Source organism: Mugil cephalus, chromosome 5, assembly GCF_022458985.1.
Source record: "Mugil cephalus isolate CIBA_MC_2020 chromosome 5, CIBA_Mcephalus_1.1, whole genome shotgun sequence".
In the NCBI taxonomy this organism is placed as follows: domain Eukaryota; kingdom Metazoa; phylum Chordata; class Actinopteri; order Mugiliformes; family Mugilidae; genus Mugil; species Mugil cephalus.
The window spans coordinates 19,686,023-19,709,193 of NC_061774.1; the positions used below are offsets into that span (position 1 = coordinate 19,686,023).

At 43.5% G+C, this 23,171-nt stretch overlaps 2 protein-coding genes across 2 annotated transcripts; one reads left to right on the forward strand and one right to left on the reverse strand.

Moving 5' to 3' along the window:
* Positions 1-41: 41 nt before the first annotated feature.
* LOC125007763 (integral membrane protein 2A-like) lies at positions 42-7,515 on the forward strand. Its single transcript, XM_047584544.1, has 6 exons — positions 42-466; positions 854-991; positions 2,990-3,169; positions 3,263-3,373; positions 4,490-4,634; positions 6,135-7,515. Exons 1-6 carry the CDS (start codon positions 395-397, stop codon positions 6,227-6,229), a joined length of 741 nt encoding a protein of 246 aa, XP_047440500.1. The 5' UTR covers positions 42-394; the 3' UTR covers positions 6,230-7,515.
* On the reverse strand, positions 6,338-21,954 carry LOC125008586. Its single transcript, XM_047585878.1, has 8 exons — positions 20,896-21,954; positions 20,691-20,804; positions 20,430-20,595; positions 18,496-18,767; positions 18,235-18,415; positions 17,107-18,027; positions 10,916-11,233; positions 6,338-8,644 (listed from the first exon to the last, which is right to left on the reverse strand). Exons 4-8 carry the CDS (start codon positions 18,675-18,677, stop codon positions 7,844-7,846), a joined length of 2,403 nt encoding a protein of 800 aa, XP_047441834.1. The 5' UTR covers positions 18,678-18,767; positions 20,430-20,595; positions 20,691-20,804; positions 20,896-21,954; the 3' UTR covers positions 6,338-7,843.
* Between the last annotated feature and the right edge of the window lie 1,217 nt (positions 21,955-23,171).

A 23,171-nucleotide genomic window follows, 5' to 3' on the forward strand; every position in this document is an offset into this window, starting at 1 on the left:
GTTTCCTGGCGGATGTTGGTTCCCACCTGCCGCCACTAGATGGCACCAACGCTACGCGAAGCTGGAAACTGGGATCTAGAAAAGATTTCGGTGGTCAGAAGCCGGTACTAGCAGCCGTCTTAATTAAGACAGACGTCTGCTGTCTGTTTAAGCTACAAGCTACCTTGTGGTTGAGGTTCGATTTCTTAACTTCTCCTTTGGTCGTCATCTTAATCCCCGCCGGCTACCGGAAGCTGTAGATAACAGCCGAGGTTGCAAAGTGCGTCACAGGGCTGAGCTGCGGAGAATAAACCGAGCCTGCAGTCCGCCACCGACCCTCTCTCTCTCTCTCCCTCGCTCTCTCTCTCGTTTTCTGCCTGCAAAATAAACACCGAGCAGACGTCTCCTCTCCATCATGGTGAAGATCGCTTTTAACTCGGCTCTGGCACAGAAGGCGCTGGGCAAAGAGGTGCCAGCTGCTGTGAAGGTGAGTTAACGGACCGGCCGTCTGGTCTCAGCCTGGTAGCAGGCCTGCACCGGCCGCAAGCGGTCAAACCGACACCCCGGACCCCGGTGAAGATTTGTGTTTGTCACTTCTCATTCTGCATGTTGCACGTGTAGAGCGCGTATATTTGCAATGGCTTGTTTTTGCAAAAATGCGTGGATTCATGTTGCAAATCGTGCAGGACGCGGCGGGACCGCCCATCTTTTGCACAGCTGTTCCGCAGAGGACATAGTGGGGCTATTAGGATTGCAGCATCATCTGATATACAATACGCTGATATACGTTGATACTCATAAAAAGTGCATGATTCATTATTGTTATTATTGTCACTATAAGCTCTGACAGTGTTGTGTGCGTCTGTGTGTTCAGGATCCTGAGCTGGCCTCTGCTCCAGCGGGCTCCGAGGGCTCCACAGGTCGCTGTCTGCTCACCCTGCTCGGGATCGCCTTCATCCTCAGTGGGCTCATCGTGGGGGGAGCATGCCTCTATCGGTATTTCACCCCAAAGGTAAGTGTTGTGCATATGAGGAATCGAGCTGGTGTTATATATCATGTCAAAATGCTATAACTTGCGTTTCAGCCAGTAGCGGAATAAGCAGAGGTGGACGATCAAAGCACACACACACACACACACACATCAGCCAGTCAATTGAATAATACTGATTATCTGGTTGTCATGGCACCTGTCGGTGGGTGGGATATTTTAGGCAGCAAAGGGAACATTTTGTCCTCATTTTGCGGGTTTTTTCCCTGGTCTGCAGTGGTCAGTAGCCTACCTATTAAAATACGTCCATATGATGCGAAAGAAAACGTGATGCATGGCTGTGGCCGAGGCTCATCGACGCATCTGTGGAGTGAAGGTTGGCCCGTGTGACCTGGTCCTACAGATGCGCCGCGGTAGCTGAAATAGCCACAGAGCGGTCATGCCAGACCCTGTCCACTGCCTAAAGCTCCTCCATATGACTGTCAGAACTGCACCACGGCTCCATCTGTGCACAACTTATCTGGGGAACACATGACACCAGGATGCAGAGAGCACTCCTGTCTGTCGCCGTGGGGCTGTGCTTTGTCTGTAGCAATGTAGGGGTGATGGAATATATCAAAGCCCAGGTCCCAGACGACCAAGAACACTGATTATTATCCACTTTAGTGGTTGATGGTTTTAATGTTTTGGATGAATGAATTTGTAACATTACAGCATTTGACCTGGTGGTTAAGATCATTTTTGTTTTGCTGCGTAACACCATCCATTTCTATAGAGCACTAAACGTATACGCGGGATTTAAAATTAGCCGGCACCTCACAGCACTTTCATTCAACAGACGACTAAACAAGAAAACACGTGACTGTAATAGAAATGTTGAGATGATAAGACAGTTGATTTACAACCAGCGGCCATAACATTATATCCCAGTCAAATAATTGTTTCAGAGGAGAAAAACTGTATCCTTCCAGATAAACCGTTTCCTTCCACGTTCGCTGCATTTCTCACGACCAGAAGTGAAACGCGACAAAATGCTGACCTCTAATTACTTTAACAAGTCGTGCGCCGGGGGGGAGGAGGGGGGAGTGCGATTTGAGTTTGCGAAGAATTATTAAGGCTGTTCGTGCCCACTGATGGCGTACCACTCTGTTCTTGGCCGGGAACAATAGTGCTGACTCTTCAGAGAAAGTGCAGACTTCACCTTTTTTGCGTTTTTTTGCTGTGTTGTCAGCGGGACGGTCTCACATTCAGAGCACGGTGGGGCCTAGCGGGAATTGAGCGAAGAGCCCAAAATGGAGATTTCGTCAGAGGAAGGCAGTAGAGGACACTTAAAATAGTTATCTAAATGTGGCTCATCAGTTTAACGGGAAGAAACGTTTAGCAGAACCCAGCTTGTACAGAGAGGCCCTCAGAAATCTCAGGACAGAAGATGAAGAGAGACAAAAAGTTAATAACGTACCATAAAACAATGCCTTCAGTGCATACTTTGAAAGATTTTTGAATAATTTCTCTGTCCTTTAGGTTTTAATATAACAAGCTGAATTAAATTTTCTTTACAGACCAGTTCTTGTGTATATTTGTTATGCATCACGTGTCCATATATATCCAGTCTGAACATGAGATTTGGCTCCCCCTGGCAGACTCGGCCTCCACAGCTGCTGCAGAATATCTTTAGCCGGTGCAACATCAGTGTTAAACTTCAGAGCAGATGCAGCAGCAAAAGCTACTCACGCTCGTAGAGAAACCGCTGGCTAAAGCTACAGTGGGACCCGTGGATGCGCTTGTGGTTGTCATGCCTTGAACTTTCTCTCGCGTGTGACCGAACGTTTCAGTTTGACTCCTCTTACAGTCGAAGCACGAAAGCAGATGCAGTGAGAAAGCGTGGTGAGGTTTGACCACCTAGTGTTTGCCATGAACTCCCACAACGAGCTCCATCCACCTGGACCAAAAGCGTTCTCGTGTATTGACCTGTTTGTTTTCATCTGCATCACGTCTGCTCTCTCGTGTGTGGTTCGTCACCAGAGGCTGTATCACGGCGCGATGCAGTTCAGCGACGTCTCCGCCGGAGGGGAGAGCCAGCCCTACTACCTGCCTCGGGTGGAGGAGGAGGTGGAGATCTCGGACAACATGGCCGTCATCAGCGTCCCCCCTCCCCGCTTCAGGCCCGGAGACCCCGCTTACATCCTCCACGACTTCAACAGGGTGAGGACGGAAAGCTGTGACTCATTGCGTGTATCGTGGTTGCCCCTAGCAACGTGGGTTGAAACAGTTTCCCAATGATTTGTTTGTGTGTAGAAACTAACGGCGTATCTGGACCTGACCCTGAGGACCTGCTTTGTGATTCCTCTGAACACCTCGGTGGTGCTGCCCCCGCAGGACCTCGTTGACCTCTTCTCACAGCTGATGGTGAGTAGCGTCCGCTCGGTGTCACCAGTGTGCTAGAAAGGATCTCTATCTAGGCCTGGCGTGAATGATGAAAAGCGAAATACTACACTTACACGCTCGCTTGAGCTCATGAATAATAAAGATTAAAAACATCACCTGGGGAAGTCCAGGGATTTATAATAATCCCAGAGACTGTCTGAGCCTTAATCCACTGCAAATCTGTTATAGCTCTCATTTAAGTAAATAGTTCCAGCACCTGGAAACGTGTTCCCTTTACTTTTTTTTTTTTATATATATACACGTGTGACATGAAAAGAGTGTCGGTAGCTATTTGCATTATGGTTTCCTCACTGAGTCTTAAGATAAACAAGCCTGAAGCTGCGCTCCAAAGCTAGAAGTTCATTTCGCACTACCAGGAAATGATACAATGCTGGTTATGAATCAACCTGCAACAAAGTTGCTTTTATTTAAGGTGTCACAAAGAGACATCAGAATGGTTTCCATTGATTGTGGCTTTCAGTTGTCAGTGGGTCTCCACTCTCTTTCCTTCACTGCGTCGTACATAATGTGTGCAACGTCAGCACACTCATAAATAGCCTGCATGCGTACCACGTAGGCTTTTCGGTCTGACTCGCTTCACTAGCAGCTCAGTGAGGCTTCACTTGCGCACGGTGGTGCTTTGAATTACATGGAAATATGGTTCTAAAAAGGTGACAGTAAACATGGTCACATGCCAGTCTACTTAAACATAAAGACACTTTTTCCAAGACCCTTTTGATGACTGGAAAATTATTTTTTTTAATGTATATATTCAGTTACTATAACAATTATGCATAGGCGCTGAGAGTTTAGTTAGTTTAAAAATATTCATTTCACTTTTTGACAGAGTTATCCACTGTGACATGCGGTTCAGCATTTTGTGTTGTTGGTGGGAGGTGGTGCAATCAGAGAATTTCATGATCAGGCTTGAAGCCGTTTTCACAAAATACAGAAGTTTGACAATGATTCACTATTTCACAAATTCCGCCCAACGTTTTCACAGTCACGGCCTTCTGTTCTCTAGAAGGGGAGACTAGATGTTGTGTAAAAGATGGTGGTATTACTTTATTCTTTCTTCCTTTCCTCTCTTTCCTCCAGTCCGGCTCGTACCGCAGCTACCTGGTGCACGAGGACCTGGTGGTGACGGAGCGCATAGACGATGTCAAGCCTCTGGGCTTTTATATCCGCCGGCTGTGTGATGGCAAAGACACATACAGAATGCAGCGCCGCGCCAGCCTGCCAGGTTTGCCTAAAAGCTTGTTTAAAGCCTCAGTATTTTTATTTTATTTTTTTAAATGGGCTCTAAGACAGTTTCGGAGTGCAACTCACTTTACGTCTGCACAAACGGCCTGACTTGACTTATGATTGGAAACTTGCAAACACAGCCAGACATCATACGTAGAGATCGGCCGATACTCATTTTTTTACATTAGCATTGGCCGATACGTCCCGCGTGTGCGTCAGTCTGAGTCAGATAGTGTCTCATTCTGTCTCGCCATGTGCGCGCGTTAGTGGTGTTGCTCAGTGATTTTTCTGAGCGGATATTTGGAGCCGAAATTGCTTTTTCTCCCCCCATTTACATGATAAAAGTGGCACAATGCTAACAACTGTTACAAGTCTCAATTTAACCAAAAACATAAACATTTGTTGAACCCCCAAAGCTTAAAAACAGCACAACAGCTGTTGGCAGTGGTTGATTGGCAACCTGCACTAGTAGTTTGCCATGGAAACAAAAACAAACGTCAACTAGCAAACTCCTACTTAACAACAACAACAGTAAAAGTTGGGGCTGTTGCTAATGACTGTAAAGTGTTGGTGCTAAGTGATAAAGTAAATAGATATTTGTTTTTTGTTGTTTTTTTTAAATAACCAAAAGAAAAACTTTTTTCAACTCTTATTTTTAGGGGTGCTTGACATGTCAATTAGTACAAGCATTTTCCAGCTTCCAGCTCCAACTCTGCTAGTGGGGGAGGGGTAATATATGGGCTGCACAGGTCCGCACCTGCCTGCAAAGTTTGCCAGGAAATAAAATATATATACATATATATATGTGTATATATATATATATATATATATATATATATATATATATATATATATATATATATATATATATATATATATATATATTTGTATCTGTGAATATAACACGTACTGGACGATACCGATACCAGTAAAAAACGGAAATATCAACTTCATAGACTTGTTGACCCTTTGTTTTAGCTTTGTCTTCGGGAAACACCTAGTTCTGTCATCTCCTGTCTTGCCTCTGCCACTCAAACGTGCTTTACGGCACATTAACATACACTAAGTTACACACTGCTAGAAGAGGCATGTGCTGAGCTGAAATGTAACTTTTCCATTTTAATTTTTTTTTTCAATCTTTTCATGTCATCATTAGTTTGTCATCCTGTTTACATTCCAATTCCTTCCTGTCATCACTTTTTTTTTTTTAAATGTTGACTCCACATTTTAGTTGTTAGCTTGCGCCGCTTGATTGTGTTTTGGTGTCGAACTGTCCAGATTCTCACAACCCGTGATATGATTCAGACTTCCTGCGTTATCAAAGGATTTTCCGTGCGTTAAACCACAGATGTGACTTCAGTTGACGACTAAAATAACAAGAACCCGAAAAAAACAAACTTCCGCTGTCATTAGCTACTAATTACAAGCTGCTGGTGCAAAGTTAAAGGTCACTGTGTGGCACATTTAAACAGGACTGCTGTTTCTGTTTCTTCGTCAGGTGGAGGCATCCAGAAGCGCTCCGTGGACGAATGTTTCACCATCCACCACTTTGAGAACAAGTTTGTGACTGAGACCCAGATCTGCAAGACCTAATGGAAGGAGAGTGTTAGAGAGGCGCAGAGAGAGTTGGTGGGAGTGAGCGAAGGAGGGAACAACTTTCAGCGGAAAGTTACTTTTGTATAAAACTACAGTTTCCCCCCCCCCCCCCTCTTGCTGCTTTAAATCTAGTGTTGAGTGAGTTTTAGTTACAGCGTTTAACGTCTAACCCCACCCTCCTCCTCGTTTGCTGTATTCCCCTGAACAGGTGTAGCTCTCTTGCTCAAGTATTCACTAGGCTAGGCTCGTACGGATAACCCGCTAACTTAAGATCTACTAAGTTTCCTTTTGTTTCGTCGGTTAGTGTTTTGTTGCTGTTGCTTCCTGCAGTCTAATCTTATTGATGTTACTGTGTCACCGCATCCAGTCACGTCTAAACGACAGTTGTTAGTCATTCTACTGAATATTCTAGTGATACTGAGAAGTCATCCATATCAGACTTGTCTTGTGTCAGCCTGAAGTCACCACTCTTTACAGGGTTTGTAGAGCAGCTTAAATGGGATATACTATATGTTATAGTGATATATAGCACAAGTCAGCATGGAAATGTCTGCTACAGGTACAGTGCACATGTAACATGCTTGTCGTTGACTGTTGAGGGCGCTAACAGATTTCTACAAGCCGTCTCAGACACCACTTTTTGTAGATATTTTCCCCCGGGAGAGCGGCCTCCGTTTCTGTCCCGCTGTGTGATGATTTCGTGTAACTGGTGGTAAACAGTCCAGCAACCCTATATGACCAGTTTATGTGTTTGTGTGGAAACCTCGTTTGTGACTCTGAACTTGAAGGAGGGAAATAAGCTAAAGGGAATTTTTTCACCAAATTTGACTTGAAAGCACTTGATTGTCAGGAGTTTATGAATTTTCGTCTGACAACATGAGTTTAGCTTTAGATAGACAGCTGGGTTAACGTTACTGTGAGTTTAGAAGAAAACTATGTACCTTGATTTGTCACTTTGATTTGTTCACTCAAAACAGCTGTCCTTGATTTTTAAGTCCCTTCTGATAAAAGTTTAAAATTTGTACAAAAAAAAATTGGCCTTGTGCCCCAAATTTTTTTTCATTTTCAGTGGTTTCCCACTTGATGCCTGTACAGAAAGACAATCAACAGGAAGTACGCTTGTAAAAAAAAAAAAAAAAGAAAGAAAAAAGAAAAAAAAGAGTTTCTGTCTCAGCTTTTTAACCGAATACTTGCAGATTAGAAAGAAAAACATTGTTATGTGCAACTACTGAACCGAACTTCACTTTGTCGTTGAATAAAGTTGCATTTCTTTACCTACTGAATATTTTGGTCACTTGGTTGTTCTTACATCTCCGGTAAAAGCAGAGCACCACAAAGGTAATACCGACCCCTCTAGCTTCCCCTGTGAGTCATTAGCTTGTGGTGAAAATGAACATAAATAGTGAAAGACCGAGGGGGCGTTAGAGGTTTTCCTTTGTGCTGTGTTTCCTGATACAAGATGGCCAGACACGGGTCAATCTTCAGCAGTAAAATGCAAATTTAGAAAGAAAAAAAAAACGTTTTATTGAATAATAAATAAGAAAAATACAATTTTAAACTGTCCGAGGTTTGTCTGGATTTTGTAGTTGAGAGTAAAGTTTGATAATTCGTCTATTCATCTTCTAAGTCCGCTCCTCCGCTCATGCAGGACAGACGCCTGCTGAAAGCCATGCTGTCCGGTATCTCCGGCTTGCTCAGTCGCCTCCAGAATTCATCAGTTGTGAAATAGTACATGAGGGGATCCAGGCTGCAGTTCAGGCTGGCCAGGCAGAGCGTGACTGGGTGACACTGCAGAATAATTTTCCTGAAGTCACAGTTTTTCAGTACATTGGCTTTAACCATAAAGTCCAGAGGCATAGTAATGTGGTATGGTACAAAACACAATAAGAAAACAGCAGCACAGCTTAGTACCATCCTTAGTGCCCTCCGCTTCTCCCCTCTGTCAGCAATAGCCCCCCTTGTCGCCTCCCGGAGGCTCCCGGCAGTCATGCACGCACTGGCCATCACCAAGACGAGAGGGATGATGAAGCCGAACAGCTCCGCTAAGATGAGGAGGGCCCAGGCTGCCGGGGGACTCAGAGCCGTCATAGGCAGCTCTGAGAAACAGTTACTTCGACGTTCAGGTTCAGGTTCAGGTTCAGTGGGGTTCCTCAGCAGAGGGAATGGCAGGCAACAGAGACAGACCAAAAACCAGCCGATCCCACATATGAACAGGTCTCCTTTCCGCCTGGGTGAGTTGCACGTCAGCGGACGCACAATGAGTTCACAGCGACGCACGGTGACACACACCAGGAAGTAGATGGAGGCGTACATGTTGACATACTTCAGATAGAAGCAGATCATGCAGAAAAAGTGACCAAACGGCCACGTGTCGTTCAGGTAATAGTAGATCCTCAGGGGCAGAGAGAGAACCTGAGAAGAGTCAAGGTTGTTAGGATGGTCGTAGGAGATTCAAACAGTAACAACAAAACACTTATTCTTAAAGTTATTTCGTCATAAAAATATTAAACAAACCAGTGATCTTAACATCTGCTAAGTCTGTCCTCCTGTTATGTGGTAGATGGTCACTTTAAAGCCTAATTTTAGCTAAAGATGGAATGCACTTCTGCTTCTGCTACTTCTGTGTTATGTGTATTAGCTTGTTGTGAAATATGTGTGTGTATTTATATACATATAACTAAGAATGCTTTCAAAAATATAAATAATGATTGTTACCACAAAAACACTGCGAAGTGAGTGAACAAAAGAAAAATCTAAATTACATCAATATTTGGTGTTACTATCCTTTGCCTTCAAAGCAGCATAAATTCTTATAGGTACACTTGCACAAAGTCAGGGATTTTGTAGGATCGTAGATGCAGTGATCAGCCAAGGAGACTTAGTGCAGCAGATGAAAAATACATCAAGCTTATTTCCCTTCGAAATCGGAATTTATCCAGCCGAGCCATCAGCTCAGAACTGGTTGAAACCAGTGGGACCCGGTCTTCTGTCTTGACACGTCCGGACAGAAGTGGTCTTAATGGAAGAGCTGCAGCCAAAAATCCATCCCACTGACTTGTAAACAAGGCCAAGAGATTCAACTATGCATGAAAACATAGGAACTGGGGTCAGAAAAGTGGCTGCAGGTGCTCTACACAGATGGCTCCGAATTTTAAATATTTGGCTGCAGCAGAACGAAGTTTGTTCACAGAAGGGCTGGAGAGCAGTGCAATTTTCTGCAAGTGACGTTGGGGATTTGGTCAGGATTAATGCCGTCCTCAATGCTGAGGAAAAACAGGCACATACTTATCCACCATGCAATACCATCAGGGAGACGTATGATTGGCTGCAAATTTATTCTCAGGCATGACAAAAAACCCAATTATACGGCTAAGGTCATTAAGAACTATCTTTAGTGTAAAGGAGAGCAAGAAGTCCTGGAAGTGATGAATCTAAACTATTAACACTTCCATTTTTGAAAGCATTCTTAGTTGACAGCATTTTTCCACATGTGCCTAGAAATTTTGCGTTCTAGTGTATATATTACATATTGGTCACTACATTTTGTGGGTGAACTGTCCTCTGCATCACTAACAATAATTTATTTGGCTAAAAACTCCCTTTTGACTTCCAAGTTGATAGTAAGTCAGTCAATAGTTCATAGCATACTAGAATACCGTTCATAGGAAACAAAGCTATCAGGAATGACTGACAATATATTACACAATTATATTTTAGATGCGTTCATGAAGTCCTTGATTGTATATGTTATAGCAGTGATTAAGCGGCAGCTAAGTCTATTATGTGCAATATATCAGAATTAGCTTCTGTGGTGCTATTCAGTGGCGCACAACTAGCGGTGTGTTATAAAACTAGCCATGACTGTCATCGTGGATTATTGCGCTAAAAAGGGGAGCAACCATAGCAATGAAAGTAGAGTAGCCAACGGCGACTAGGAGAATTGTGAATGTAAAACAAGAGTTATGGATGTAACTCAGGTTCTATGAATTGACCACAATTAACCTCCTGAGACCCGAGCTTTTGTTTGCTATGCATTTTTAATTTCTCCAAGATATTAGGGATATTTTGGATCTTTGAACAGGAAGTCATTTTTTGGGAAATAATAACAAATAAAGTCCTGATGTCCTCAAACGAGTACTTGCTAATTAGTGACATTGTGGCTTGCTACTACTGATTTTTTTTTGTATTTGTTTAATCTTCATGCCACAATGCTTCTATAATTGCTCTCGCTAACACTATCGCTAAGCATTTCTCCTTCCAAGTTCATTTGGACGCACCAAACCGACATCAGCGTAGGTCGACTGTGTCGCGTCACATGCGACTGGACAACTGAAAAGTTGCAAAGACTACTGCTAACGGCCAGTTGGTACGTCAACCTGTACTTTCTTCAGAGGAAATAACTTCATACCATTAGTTGTGAGTGGTATGTACTCATGATTCAAAAGGGGAAATCAAAAGACCTACTATCATCTGGGAGGCCACGAAGATAGGAGGAGCTAAAATCAGAGCTAACCTGAATTAGGCTGATCCCTTAGTCACTTAGCTGAGTGATATCTGTCTCTACTTGTATGTGTTGTGCCAATTGAAAAGCTGGTTTAAGCCGTCTGACGAGTGGATATGAAAAAAAAATCTAACACTACTGATAAATTGTTAGTGGGAGTGAGACGGATAAAAGATTTTTACCTGAAGCAGGTCGGCCACCGCAAGGTTCATCATGAACACCACAGCCTTCTTGGTTTCCCTGATATAGATCCTGAACACCCAGATAGCCAGCACATTACACAGCAGGCCGGGTGCTAAGATCACACTGTACACTATTGCATACATCCGGTGTTGGTACTCCTTTATTTGGTCCTCATGTTCACAGCTATAGTTCATCTTAAGCCAAGGGACGTCCGTGTCAACTGTCAGGACGAACAGTTTCGCGAACTTGTGGGAAAGTTTTGTATTAGGAACACTGCTGGTAGTCTGGTGACGTGTTGGTTTGAGGATCCATGCTGTCTATTGTGGCAAGGGGGAATTCATGCTGTGACCTGCTCATCTGCAGACAGAGGAATAATGTCTTTTGGTGAAGTTTGCTTCCAGCTCTGGTAAACTGTCACTGGTTCCGGCTTCTGTCAAGGATGTAGTATTCTGCTGGAAGAGAAAAAAGGGAGTTAGTTCAACCGCATTTCATTGGGACCAATGCATCAAGGAAGAAGAACGAACTATGTCCATTTAAATGCTAGATGCATTGTCACCTACTAGTGAGAAGTCCTCTATCTGCCTGGACTTCCTCCCATGGTCTAACGGCATGTTGTTCAAATGAAGAGGAAACTCTAATTTGATCTTGCGACAGATATGTGGTTGTCTGTTTGGTTCTTAATGATGTTGCTCAGACCAACTAGCCAGCTCCGCGTGCCTCTTCTGCAACAGGATTACATTTATGTACCTGTTTTGCATGTTGCACGGAGAGCCATCGAGTTCTGAGAAACTCCATCAAACAGATATCGCATTGTGCAGTACTTGCTCACACATACACATGCAAACACACACACCTGAGAGCCATGACCTCGGGCTTTTTACACCAGCTGCTAAAACCATACTCGGTGTAATAAATGTGCGCGATCGAAACCTTTTGCAGAGACCTTTACAGTAAATGTGCAGCCACTTCACTTTCCCACGTAATGTACAGCATCTCCAGCTTCAGGGGAGCAGCGTGAAATGTCTCAGCATGAAAAAATCAGTGAAACCTGAGCGGTTTACAAGTCACATCACCACAAACCTGCCTTCAGTTCGCTTAGAGAGGAGGAACTGCTCATCTGGTGTGTGTGTGTTTTTTTTTTTCTTCTTCTAACTACGTATGTCACTTTTTTTTTTTGTCTTGACGCATAAAGACGAATAAAATGTCAGTAAATTATAAAAACTTGGACTCTGATTTCTAGATGGAAACAAACAGTAATATGTGGAACTGAAATTCTAGCTGGTGGGTGTGACTCCCACCTGTACACATTAGGGTTTTTATCAACAGTGTGAGCTACGGATATTCACCATTCATCCAGTTTGGTCAGTTTTACCATGGGAATTTACTGGGAGCAAACAGATCCTTGCTAATGATGGAACATAGTTTCACAGATAAGATTTTTAGATTTCATTGATTATACAATTTAAACTGGAAAGTCAGGCTTACTGCTCATGACCCACTGCTTCTTGGGGGCTTTTCGACATCCCACAGTGCTATTTTATCCTCAGCAGTGGAGATTGTACATGAGCCAATGTTGCCTTTATTACTGTAACAGTTAACTATAGGGGGTATTCACGTGACGTCACAGCCAGCGAAGTTCCCATGGTTACGGCCACCGAATGGCAAAAAGTGGCCGTTTAACATGGAGATTAGCAGCATTAATTTGAATAACAGCTTTAATAGCATATTAAAATTAAGTTGTTGTGCGATTGACTGTACAGTTCTGAGAAACAGTCAGAGATATAATCATACAGATATCTCCGACAGCTTATCTCCGAAAGCCAAAGAAAAGAGAAGTAAATGGGTCGCTGCATTACGAAGAAACAACTGGAATCCAGGCACCGAAACCTGGCGCTGTGGTTCACAGTTTGTGTAAGGTAATATTAACTTATGCTGTATTTTCACTTCTTAAGTTACATTCTGGTGGGCTGTCAGATAAGTTTTGTCGATGTTGTTGTTTTGGCGTATTTACGGCCGACAGTAACTATTTCAGATCCAACAACAATAATCCGGTCGGTCGCTACAGTATTAATTTTTTATGGCTAATGTTGCTTCTCAGTAAAGCTCTTAGCGTTAGCATCTTTTATTCAACCGCATTATTATTCAAACCCACTTTTCCAAATCGATACTGGCTTCGTATAGATCATTGTCGAGTTCATTTGTCCTTAACTTGGTTTGATAATCCACATTTTTCCCGGTCTCGCTGTGTTTCCCGACACATTTCACCATGTTTTTGCCTCTCAGGGGTGCGTGGGCCGGGCGTGGGCTCCGGGCGGCCTTCTGAGGATGTATTCATAGCCTCATCACTTTCTTTAGTTTTTTCTTTTAATATAAGGAAAGAATGCCCACACTAAAGATGAACTGCTCTCTTAGTGACAATTATTTATGTGTTTAACTACAGTAGCAGCTCAGGAGGAGGAGCAGTCGTCCAATAACTGTCCTTAGGTTGTCCTTTGTGTCCTTGGCCAACACACTTAACCCACCTTGCTCCTAGTGTGTACCCCACTGGTGTATGATTGCTAGTGAGTTTTGTTTAGTGGTGGTTGGCAGTCACATGACTGTGACTACTGAGGCAGTTTACTTCCACCAGGTTATGACTGTGTCATAACCTGGTGTCATAACCATTGAATAATGTATTCAACTGTAAGTGCTTTGAGCATTTAATGTAAAAGCGTTATATACAACCAATACATTATTCGTTTTATTATTATTATCACTTAACTCCTCACCTCTCATGGCGGAACTAGCAGTCAGATCATTTACTAATTAACAAATATCTTACAGTGTAAAAAACACTGAACCACTTTGTTTCAGCAGCAAGATGAATGTCAAAATAAAAGCAGTTGTTGTGCAGAGTGATATAATGAGCCGCGTGTGTGTCAGTTTAACAGTTTAGCTTCTACACGCCATGAGTTAATAAATTTGTCAGCCCCTGGGTTTCCATCCAAGGGTTGGCTTCCTCCAAAATGTCACGAGATAAATTTGAGGGGGCACAAGATGATTAATGGTGTAAAAAAAACAAACGTGAGGGGAAACCACCAGCTTCACTAGAGGGAGTTATTTTAAGGGCTTAGGAGGCACAAGAGCTGCAGTATTTTTTTGTTCTTTTTATTTGATTAGATTTTTTTTATTTTTAAAATGGGACAGTTCTTATTAATCAATGTTTACACGTAATACGGGAAGACTATTGCCTATGGCTAATTTCCATCTTCAGTCCCATTGGCAATATGTCCGGAACAAGTTTGCTAAACAATGTGTTGTTTAGCAAACATATTGCGAAAGCAAAAGTAACTGCCTCTGCAGAATTCATGTCAAATAAAATGGAAAGATTCAAGTGAAGTACATCAGCGTCGTACTGAACAACGGTTTCACATCACAGACACTAACTGTTAGTGGAATTTTGGACGTGAAGGGGGGTTTTTGTTGAGCTTGTGTGTAGTTGCCTCATATCTCTGAAGTGCCCTTTATCCTCCTCAGCACCCGCAAACATCCCCCAGAAGACTTTGAGTACCAGAATTTCCTTTTAGCCTCACCGACCTCTGACCTACATCTCGATGTTTTTAATGTGATTCTTCTCATTGCTCTCACTTTTGCACATAATATTTGCTTCTTTTATAGCCATCTCTATGGTCCCTAAGGACTTGCTGATGATGACCAATCAGTGATTCTCATTTCCTCCTTGTGGCTTGATGACAGCTGCACTGTGTATGTACTGGTGTATTCTGTATGTACAGCAATGACTGAGCCTGTCTCAGAAACATGTCTATATGTACTTGGATCTGGTTGAGATTTGGAAATCTTTTCATGTCTTTCGCCCCTTGGCTATATCAGTGACCCTTTAGCATGTACTTTAAAATCCTCAAAGAAGACAGTGGTCCACTGTTTGTTTTTTGAAAACTAAAAGCAAAAGGGCAATCACAGTTAGGCCCCCTCAGAATGATCTGCCCAAGGAAATGAGTCAGCTGACTCTGTGATCTCTTTCAAATCTCACCTTAACTACTTTTATTTTTAAGCTAAAATCTGACCTCTGACTTGTCTCTTTTATCGTTTGACGTGTTTTAATTATCAGCCTGTTTTTTTTAAAGCACATTTTGGCTAATCACTTGGTAATGTTGGTTTAAAAAGACAAAAAGTAGTTCAGATAGGGTTACATAATCAGCCCTCTTACCTTAAAAAACGTTGGTTTTAATCCTCAGATCTCACCAGGGGAAACACATCATCTCGTCTGCCGTGATGAATCTCTCTGTGGGCTGACGGTACGCTACAGCTTTTCCATTCAGACGTGACACCTGGCCTCATGTTTGAACACCCAATACGCTGGCTACGAGCACCGGGGGGTCCCTCAAACCATGTGTGAGCTGTTCCAACGCACAAAAACATGCCATGAGCCCGATAAAGTCCATGTAGACTTAAAGAAACACACAGACATCCTGACACTGGCCTACACACGCACACAGAGCCTCAACATAACAGACATTCCTCACACTGGAGAAACATATGAGATCTCCCCCCTGAGAGGCATGACTCCACACTTAAGGCATCCAGCTGTTACAAAAATCACACACAAAAGCTCACTCTTATTAACTTTGATGGTTACTTCTTACCTCTTGTCTTCAAAGCCGTCGCTGCCTCGGCATCAAAAAGCAGAAGGGTGAAGCATCAGCCAACACACTTTCTTTCTCCCTCCTCTCCCCCCTCCAGCAGTTCTTCGGTCCCGCCTCTCTTGCTCTCCACTATCACTGGCTCCCTCTAACACTTTTTTCTTCTCTGCTGTTATTTCCTGTTTTGGTATTGCAACGTCCCACCCCCCCTCCTCGGCACCCGCTCATGCCTCATATATATCTGATGCCTTTAAACCTCAATGTCTGTCCCTTCGCTGTACTGAGGATTTCAATGCACACGGGGCTTCCTGTGAACACAGGGGTGTGGTTTACAAGAATTTTTCACACCATGACTTCTGCTATTGTGCTCACGGCCACTTTTTTTTTTCCCCACATGCTCAATAGGTGTCCATCGTATGTGGCCTTTTGATGACATAATAACAAAATAGAGATGACAATTATTTTAAGCGACACAGCTGCTTTTGGCTTCAGACATGCTCCACTGCGATATTTTCAGGAACTGAAAATAAAAGCAGAAATTTGTATGCTTAGCTGCAAAGATAAGAAGTGTGAAAACTTTGGGCGAATGAATGAGACACTAGGAAGTTTTGTTAAGGTGGGCTGAGTTTATTGGCTCAGGGGGCGGCGGGTGCAGTTGCACAGTTGGGTTTCACATGCATAAAGAGGAGGTGGAAAGGCTGGGGTGGGGGGGGTTGAATTACAGTGTCAAAACCGACCTCAGAGCCTGGCAGTTACTGGTTTTCAGAAGTTGCAACTGCTGCCAACTGTCTTCACCACTTTGCATCGGGGGGAGGAAGTACAGCACAAAGCGAGGTGGCACCTGTTTTCCTCTGCAGCGCAAGTTAACGTCAACTCAAATAAACCACAGGTACACGTGAACAAAACAAAACCAACCAGAAACACAGACAAACAGAGCATAGCTTTTATTTACAGCAGAGGTCTTCAATGGGGGGGGTCCGCAACTCCCAGGGGTTCTATGGAGGTACTGCAGGGGGCCGCAAAATTATTAAATTATTAATTAACTAATTGCATTTTTATATATTTTTAAAATTTTCCCCACAAATTTAAATTTCTTTAAATACACATTAACACCAATCCAACATGTGTTGGTAAAGGGATAAATGGAGGCAGACGATGTTATCTTTACGTTTATGTCAGTTATGTTTATCTTAATATTTTAATCTGAAATTGTAATGAGGTGGTAGGTGGCGGATCCCCTAGGGAAGACCAGAGCATGAACGAGCATTCACATGCAGTTTTATCATTTAGCTTATTTAAAGTTGTCACATTTCATTGAGATTCAAGAGGAACGCGACTTCCAGCTTTAGGCAACTTATTATGATATTGTGTGCGCATATTGTGTGCGCAAAACAACTCTTCACTTTGAGGTCAATTCCTTTTGGCTCAGAGTATATTTAAACAGCAGTAACATGAACTAATGCTTGGACCTTATCAGTCGATTTTCAAGTTTAACGTAGTCCATCATCTCTATTTGTTTGTTCAATTACGGAGACAGCTTTGCCCTCTCAGCGGAGCGACTCCCTTTCTGAGCAACTGCTCTCCAGTCTCATCAGTCTCTGTTCTGTGGGGCAGCTGGTCGGGGAGGTGACCGGGGAGGTGACCGGGGAGGAGAGGAGCGACGAGGAGAAGGAGGAGGTGCGCCTTTTGAGGTGTGCTCTGAATTCAGCCGTTAAAAAGTAGTAAAGTAGGGGGTTGAGGAAGCAGCTCAGGCTCGCGATGCACAGAGACACCGGGTGGAACTGTTTCACGGCCTGCACGGTCGGGCAGTGGTACACGATTTCCTGCGATACCATGAGGTACAGCAGAAAGTTGACGTGGTACGGGGCAAAGCAGAACAAGAAGAGGGCACAGCAGGCCAACACCATCTGCAGCGCGCGCCGCTTCTCGCTGGTCGTTTGCTTTTCTTGGTATTTCTCTGACGGGCAGTTGGAGGTGACCGACTGGAGCCGGCTGCGTGCCGAGGAGTTGAGCGAGGTCAAGTTTTGCTGATCCATGTTGTGTCTCCCCTTGAGGGAGTCTGCGATGCGGATGGAGCTGTAGCAAATGCAGACAAAAGGAATCAAGAAACCAAACAGCTCGGCGAAAACCATCATGGTGATTGCCAGAGGGAGAGGCAGGTGACGCATGGGTAAGTCTTTAAAGCAGAGCAGTGCGTTAGAAGGTAGACTGATGTCTGAATTCCCTTTGCTCTCACTCGTATTGCAAGACGATGTGAAGGTGGGTAGCTGGGTAGAAGTGGTAACCTGGTGATGGGAGATGTTGCTGACAGTCTCATTGCTGTTGCTGCTCCTCATTAAAATGAAAGGGGAGCAGGCCAGACCAACCACCACCCACACTATGAAACTGATGAGCAGGTCATAGCGACGCCTCCACCGACGAGCAGAGAACGGGTCCAGCAGGAAGACACACCTCTGCACGCTGATACAGACCTGAAAAAAAAAAAACAGTGACAGGAAGATTATCTACTATTCTTATAATCAGGCTTACACTCAAGGGACTTCCTGTTACATCAAACGTGACTGCAAAAATGTCCTGACATTTAATATTAAATAAAAGGAGAAACTAGCAAGTTCTCATTTGTATTTCCCGTTTCCACTACGGACATTCCTGGATTTTTTTTTTCTTTTCCCACTTACCAGGAACACTATGGCGGCGTACATGTTGAGGTATTTCAGGTAGAAGCAGAACAAGCACATGGTTCGTCCGAAAGGCCAAGTGTGAGTGAAGTAATAATAGATCCTGAGGGGCAGGGAGAGGATGTGGGCCAGGTCTGCTAAAGCCAGATTTATCATGAAGATCACCGCCTTGGTCTTCTTACTGTTCACAACAACATAAAGATGAGTTAGCCAGGTTACTTTAACTGTTTTTATGTGTCTTTAGGCTGCGTGTGTGTGTACCTGATGTGTCTGCAGAGGACCCAGAGGGCAGTGGTGTTGAGCAGCAGTCCAGGGATGAAGAGCAGCAGGTAGAAGTAGGTGTACATCTTGTCCATGCTCTCATGATAGCTGCTTAGGTTTACATCACATGCTGAGGTGTTGGCCACAGAGCCCTCTGACAAGCCAGACGTATTCTGAGTCATGTTTTTTTTTTCTTCCTTTCACGCATGAGCTGATGATGGCAAAACTGCACAAATCCTTCCTTTGATCAGACCATATATTTATTCACAGACCTGAAGAGAAAAGACATAGAGGAAACGAAGGAGCATTAAGTGTATGCAATACATTATCCACTACAAAGGTGCTGCTTTTTATACACAACTCTGACAGGTTTATGGGTGTTTAATAGCAAAACATTGTGTTCTTTATCTTCATACGGACACCGCGTCTGGCTGTTTTGGACTCTTCCCCTCCTGGTGACTCACTCGCCATTGAGCTGTTTACATTTGTACTCACTTCTCTTCTACTTATGGAATTAAACAAAGAAGAAAACTGAAAGTTCATGTATAAAATTGAGAACTGGATGCTGAGAAAGCAGCAGGGTGAACTTTCAGTGTCACTTCTGCAAGAAGTTTTTACACTTAGAGCGTGACACTTGTACCAACTTGATCAAATCACTCATTCACATTTCTAAAGGCAGGCGGCGCGGATTGTTTTGGGGATTGATTTTTAATATCCCATCGGTTAAAATCTAGTAAGTATAGCAGAATTTACACAATATAGGCATTAGTTTTGCTCTTTTGCTATTTAAGACAGTTAAATCATTAAAGGGTGAATCCACCTACTTTAGATGCAGACCTCAGTTAATTCACAGGTTTCTGTTTCTGTTTCTCTGTAGGACACTTCTTTAAGTTTGAAAATAAAATTAATGGCATTAGAGTTTAACTTCTGCTACAAGAACAAATAAATGCACCATTTTACTGGAAGGTATGTGGTCCACTGATAAGGATTTCCTGATCACTGCGCTAGATGCATGTGGAAACTTTCACATTGATGAATGATTAATAAAGTCATTAGGTTCAACTGAGTGCATAATTAGGAACGCGTCACTAGTGCCTCTTTAGAAAGTGGTGTCAAAATATAGCATTATGCATATGAGAGAACGCCTGTTTTTGAAAAGAAAAAAATGTGTCCTTGTGCGTGCAAGGTTTGAGGCAGCAGCCAAATTAAACAGGGAGTTGAAAAAAAAAAATACTGAAAGAAACGAAAGTTATAAATCAGACGTTGCTTAAGATTACAGCAGGAAACGTGTGAACGCAGGGCACACTAGACTCTGCTTATCGCTGAGTGATCACCCTTCCTTCCACCACCAAGAAAAAGTCCACACCCTTCCAATGCTAGTCCCAAGAGGGAAACAGCGACAGCGGTGACAGTTATTTGCAACTTTGGTTAAAATGTTAATCACCTTTAGACCACTGAGGATCTCAGTCCACCACAGGTTATGTGTGCTCGCACGCAAGCTTGTTCTCAGGAAGTCATAAGATACAAAACAAATGTGAAAAATAGTTGTTTTTATGCGTCGCTATCAAACAAATGTCTCGATTGTAATCACTAATAACATTTCAAAGCAGTTGAATGTAATTTTGCTACAATTCGTAGAGTGGCATACGCCCGTCATGCCAGCTGAAGCAAATAATAATGATAATAACGGCAGCGACGTTTTTTCCCAGCATACTTGACTTAATGTTAAATCCTAGCATAAATATGTGGACTCTGATAATAGATTTTGCCTGCCTGCTAAGTGAAAAGATTTAATAACAGACTGTCACCATCAGCAAAATACAGTCACACATATATAGTGTGACTCTGACCACAGCCTAACACAGCATAACACAGCACAACAACTTGGCAGCCTGGCAGACTTTACGTCCATAAAGAAAAAGTTTGCCGTTTACCTTGTTTTTCCGTGTCCTGTCCCTAATCGATGAGCAAGTACAGAGAGGAGACATCGAAACCAGGGCAGACCACATGCCCAGCAGCGTTCAGCCTCTTCTGCATACACACCCTCTTCCTTGGGCTCTAGAGCGGCAAACGAGGTCAGCAGCAAGTCTTCCTAGCGCACTTTACAGCAGAGAACGAGAGAAAAAAACATTCAGCGGGTGCATGTGAAGTCAACATATTAACACCCCCGTGAAGCACTTTGCATGTATAATTACACGAGGTGGCAGCATCTAGCGAGGGCTGTTCTGAGATGCGACTGGTTTCTTAGGTGTGGGGGATGAGGGGAAGCTGCAGTCACGCTTGTGAGCGTTCTGTTGTTTAGTTCATCCCTGAGAAAAAAAAAACAGACAGGAACAAAATGACACCACTGAAATGTCTTAAAATAAAATTAAAACAGAAGCAGAAGTTAGGTTTTCTTACCTGAAACTTTGATGGTTTGCTGAGCAAGGGATCTGGTCAGTGGAAACAGCAGGCCCTGCTATTGCTGGCTTTGCCCACGGTTGGTATACACACATGTGACACATGTAGCACACTGTAAATGTTTTCTCGATTTGTATTGCAGTGCACTTGTCTGCTTCCCCTATCAGATGCTACACTTCCTTTTTCTAAACGTGGTGTTCAGGAAGCGTTTCGTTTTGCAAGGTGTAGCTGTTTAGACATCCACGCCTCAACTGTATTTATTTCATTCGAGTTGTTTTGCTGTGGCTGCTTAGAGCGAGTGGCCCTGCACGCCCACCTGATCACACATGCAAAAAATACAGCACGTGCCTCAAACATGTGAAAAACCACAGTTGAATTCGACATGATACTTAGTTTTGCCCATCCGGTAGTTTCGCTGCCGTAGATGCACATGAAGGCACACCCAGAGAAAACGACTGACTGCAAGTTCCCATGCTGTCCCGGGTTCATGTTTCGTCTATTTTCGATCCACAGACTTCCTATTCCGTCTCAGTTTGGTTTCACTTGAACTCACCCAAGATAATGAAGCCCACGAAACAGGCAAACTTCTGATTGTGAAAGGTCAAATGTGTTTAGTCTGGTGTTTCAATGTGTGGCCACTAGATGTCAGGAGAGGCCACTGCTTACAGTCACCTTGTTTCTTCAATACGTTTCCAAGAGCAGACTTCTCCTTGAAAAGAAACATTTAATTTGTAAGGCACTCTGTTGCAAAACTGAAGACACATTCTTGACCTAAACCACTAAAGGGGTAAAGACACACTCTTGCATACTTCTGTACTCCCACTCCCCACTCCCACTTCTTATTTCCTGCCCTTCTTCCATCCATTCCATATTTTAGTTGTCCTCCTCTCTGCTGCTGCTGCCCTTGACCCTAAATCCCTGTCTTTTTTTTTTTTTTTTTTGCCAAATGCACGTGGCCCCATCGTGAGCCACAGAGGTCTGGTAGGATTACTAGATGTTCTTTCTCTCTCTAGTACATGCCCCTGCAGCTGGGATAGGGGTGCTCCATCCCCAACTAAGGCCAAGGATCTCCAAGAATCTCTGCATTGCTTCAACGAAAGAATAAATAAACAACTTGCACTAACACTGTGTAAAATGACCCAGACAGAAATCCTTTCCCTTCCCCAGCAGGAGCCCATAGTATGCATACAGATGCACAGATGACAGGCGAGCCTGTTTCTGGTCCATACGGCTACTGTGCATTCACACTAGAAGGTTGATGATACTATTGGCTTGAAACGAACAACTAACATGCTAGCAAAGCAGGAATAGGGTAGAGTTGGTCACAATAGCTCTCTAAGCTTCTTTCAGCTTTCTTTGCCCGGCACAGTTTACCCCACCATGGACTGTTAATCATTCCATTCAGTGAAGAAGACGAAACAGAAGCCCTCTGAGCTAGCAGGCCTACAAACTCACTTGTCAGGATTGTTAGTGTGGTTGCTAACAGGAAAGTTTGATGCATTCAAGGCCTGTATTGCTACCATTGAACGTGCGAGAATGAGCGCAGACCACATGTTTTGCTGAGCAGTTAAAATGTAAGTGGATAGGCCTCCATTTCTACATGCCAAAAATTCCCAAAGCTAAATTTTACACAAAAGATTCACAACAAAACCTGCTGCAAAGTCGATTTATTTCTGGGACATGTTGGTCTAACCAGGTGGTATGTCACACTGGGAATGCATGTTGGCACCCTGAGGAATAAGTAGTACGTTTTTAATTTGCTACAGTATATAACTGAAATAAACATAAGTATATATCACCATATATCCTACTAATTCCTGCATGCAAATTCATCCGCACCCAGACCAGGATCTGCTGACTCATTACTGTTTTGTGCTCTGTGCAGTATAAGACAGTGTTTTGGGGTATTCAGCAGCGTTCATCCGTACTTTGGAGTGTGCTGTGTGTAAGAGACTTTGAGCAGATCTGCAGTCTAAGGCCAGATTAAGACAGAGAGACCTCATTCAGAAGCAAACAATGGAGCATTGCTCCAGTCATAATAAGCATTTGGCCTGTGACACAGCACAGAGGCCAAGGTCCCCGACTAAATCAGAGTTGCCCTCCGCTCCAACAACAAGCTCACGCAGGCTGCGTGGTGAAAACCAACAGTGGGGACAGCAAAACGCCTCCATGAGGTTGAATTTAAAGTCGTGGTGACAAAGGACGGTTCAGAGAAGGTTTGAGCGAGGGAACAGGCACGAGAGGAGGGGACAGAAATAATAGATGCTGCCACAATA

Excerpts from the sequence above, each read along its gene's own strand:
- LOC125007763 (XM_047584544.1), top strand. The coding sequence starts at position 395 with ATGGTGAAGATCGCTTTTAACTCGGCTCTGGCACAGAAGGCGCTGGGC. Across the intron at positions 992-2,989 it reads ATCGGTATTTCACCCCAAAG|AGGCTGTATCACGGCGCGAT; the intron begins GTAAGTGTTGTG and ends GTTCGTCACCAG. Across the intron at positions 3,170-3,262 it reads TCCTCCACGACTTCAACAGG|AAACTAACGGCGTATCTGGA; the intron begins GTGAGGACGGAA and ends GTTTGTGTGTAG.
- LOC125008586 (XM_047585878.1), bottom strand. The coding sequence starts at position 18,677 with ATGACTCAGAATACGTCTGGCTTGTCAGAGGGCTCTGTGGCCAACACC. Across the intron at positions 18,028-18,234 it reads ACGCCGCCATAGTGTTCCTG|GTCTGTATCAGCGTGCAGAG; the intron begins GTAAGTGGGAAA and ends TTTTTTTTTCAG. Across the intron at positions 11,234-17,106 it reads CAGAAAGGGAGTCGCTCCGC|ACAGCATGGATCCTCAAACC; the intron begins TGAGAGGGCAAA and ends TTGCCACAATAG.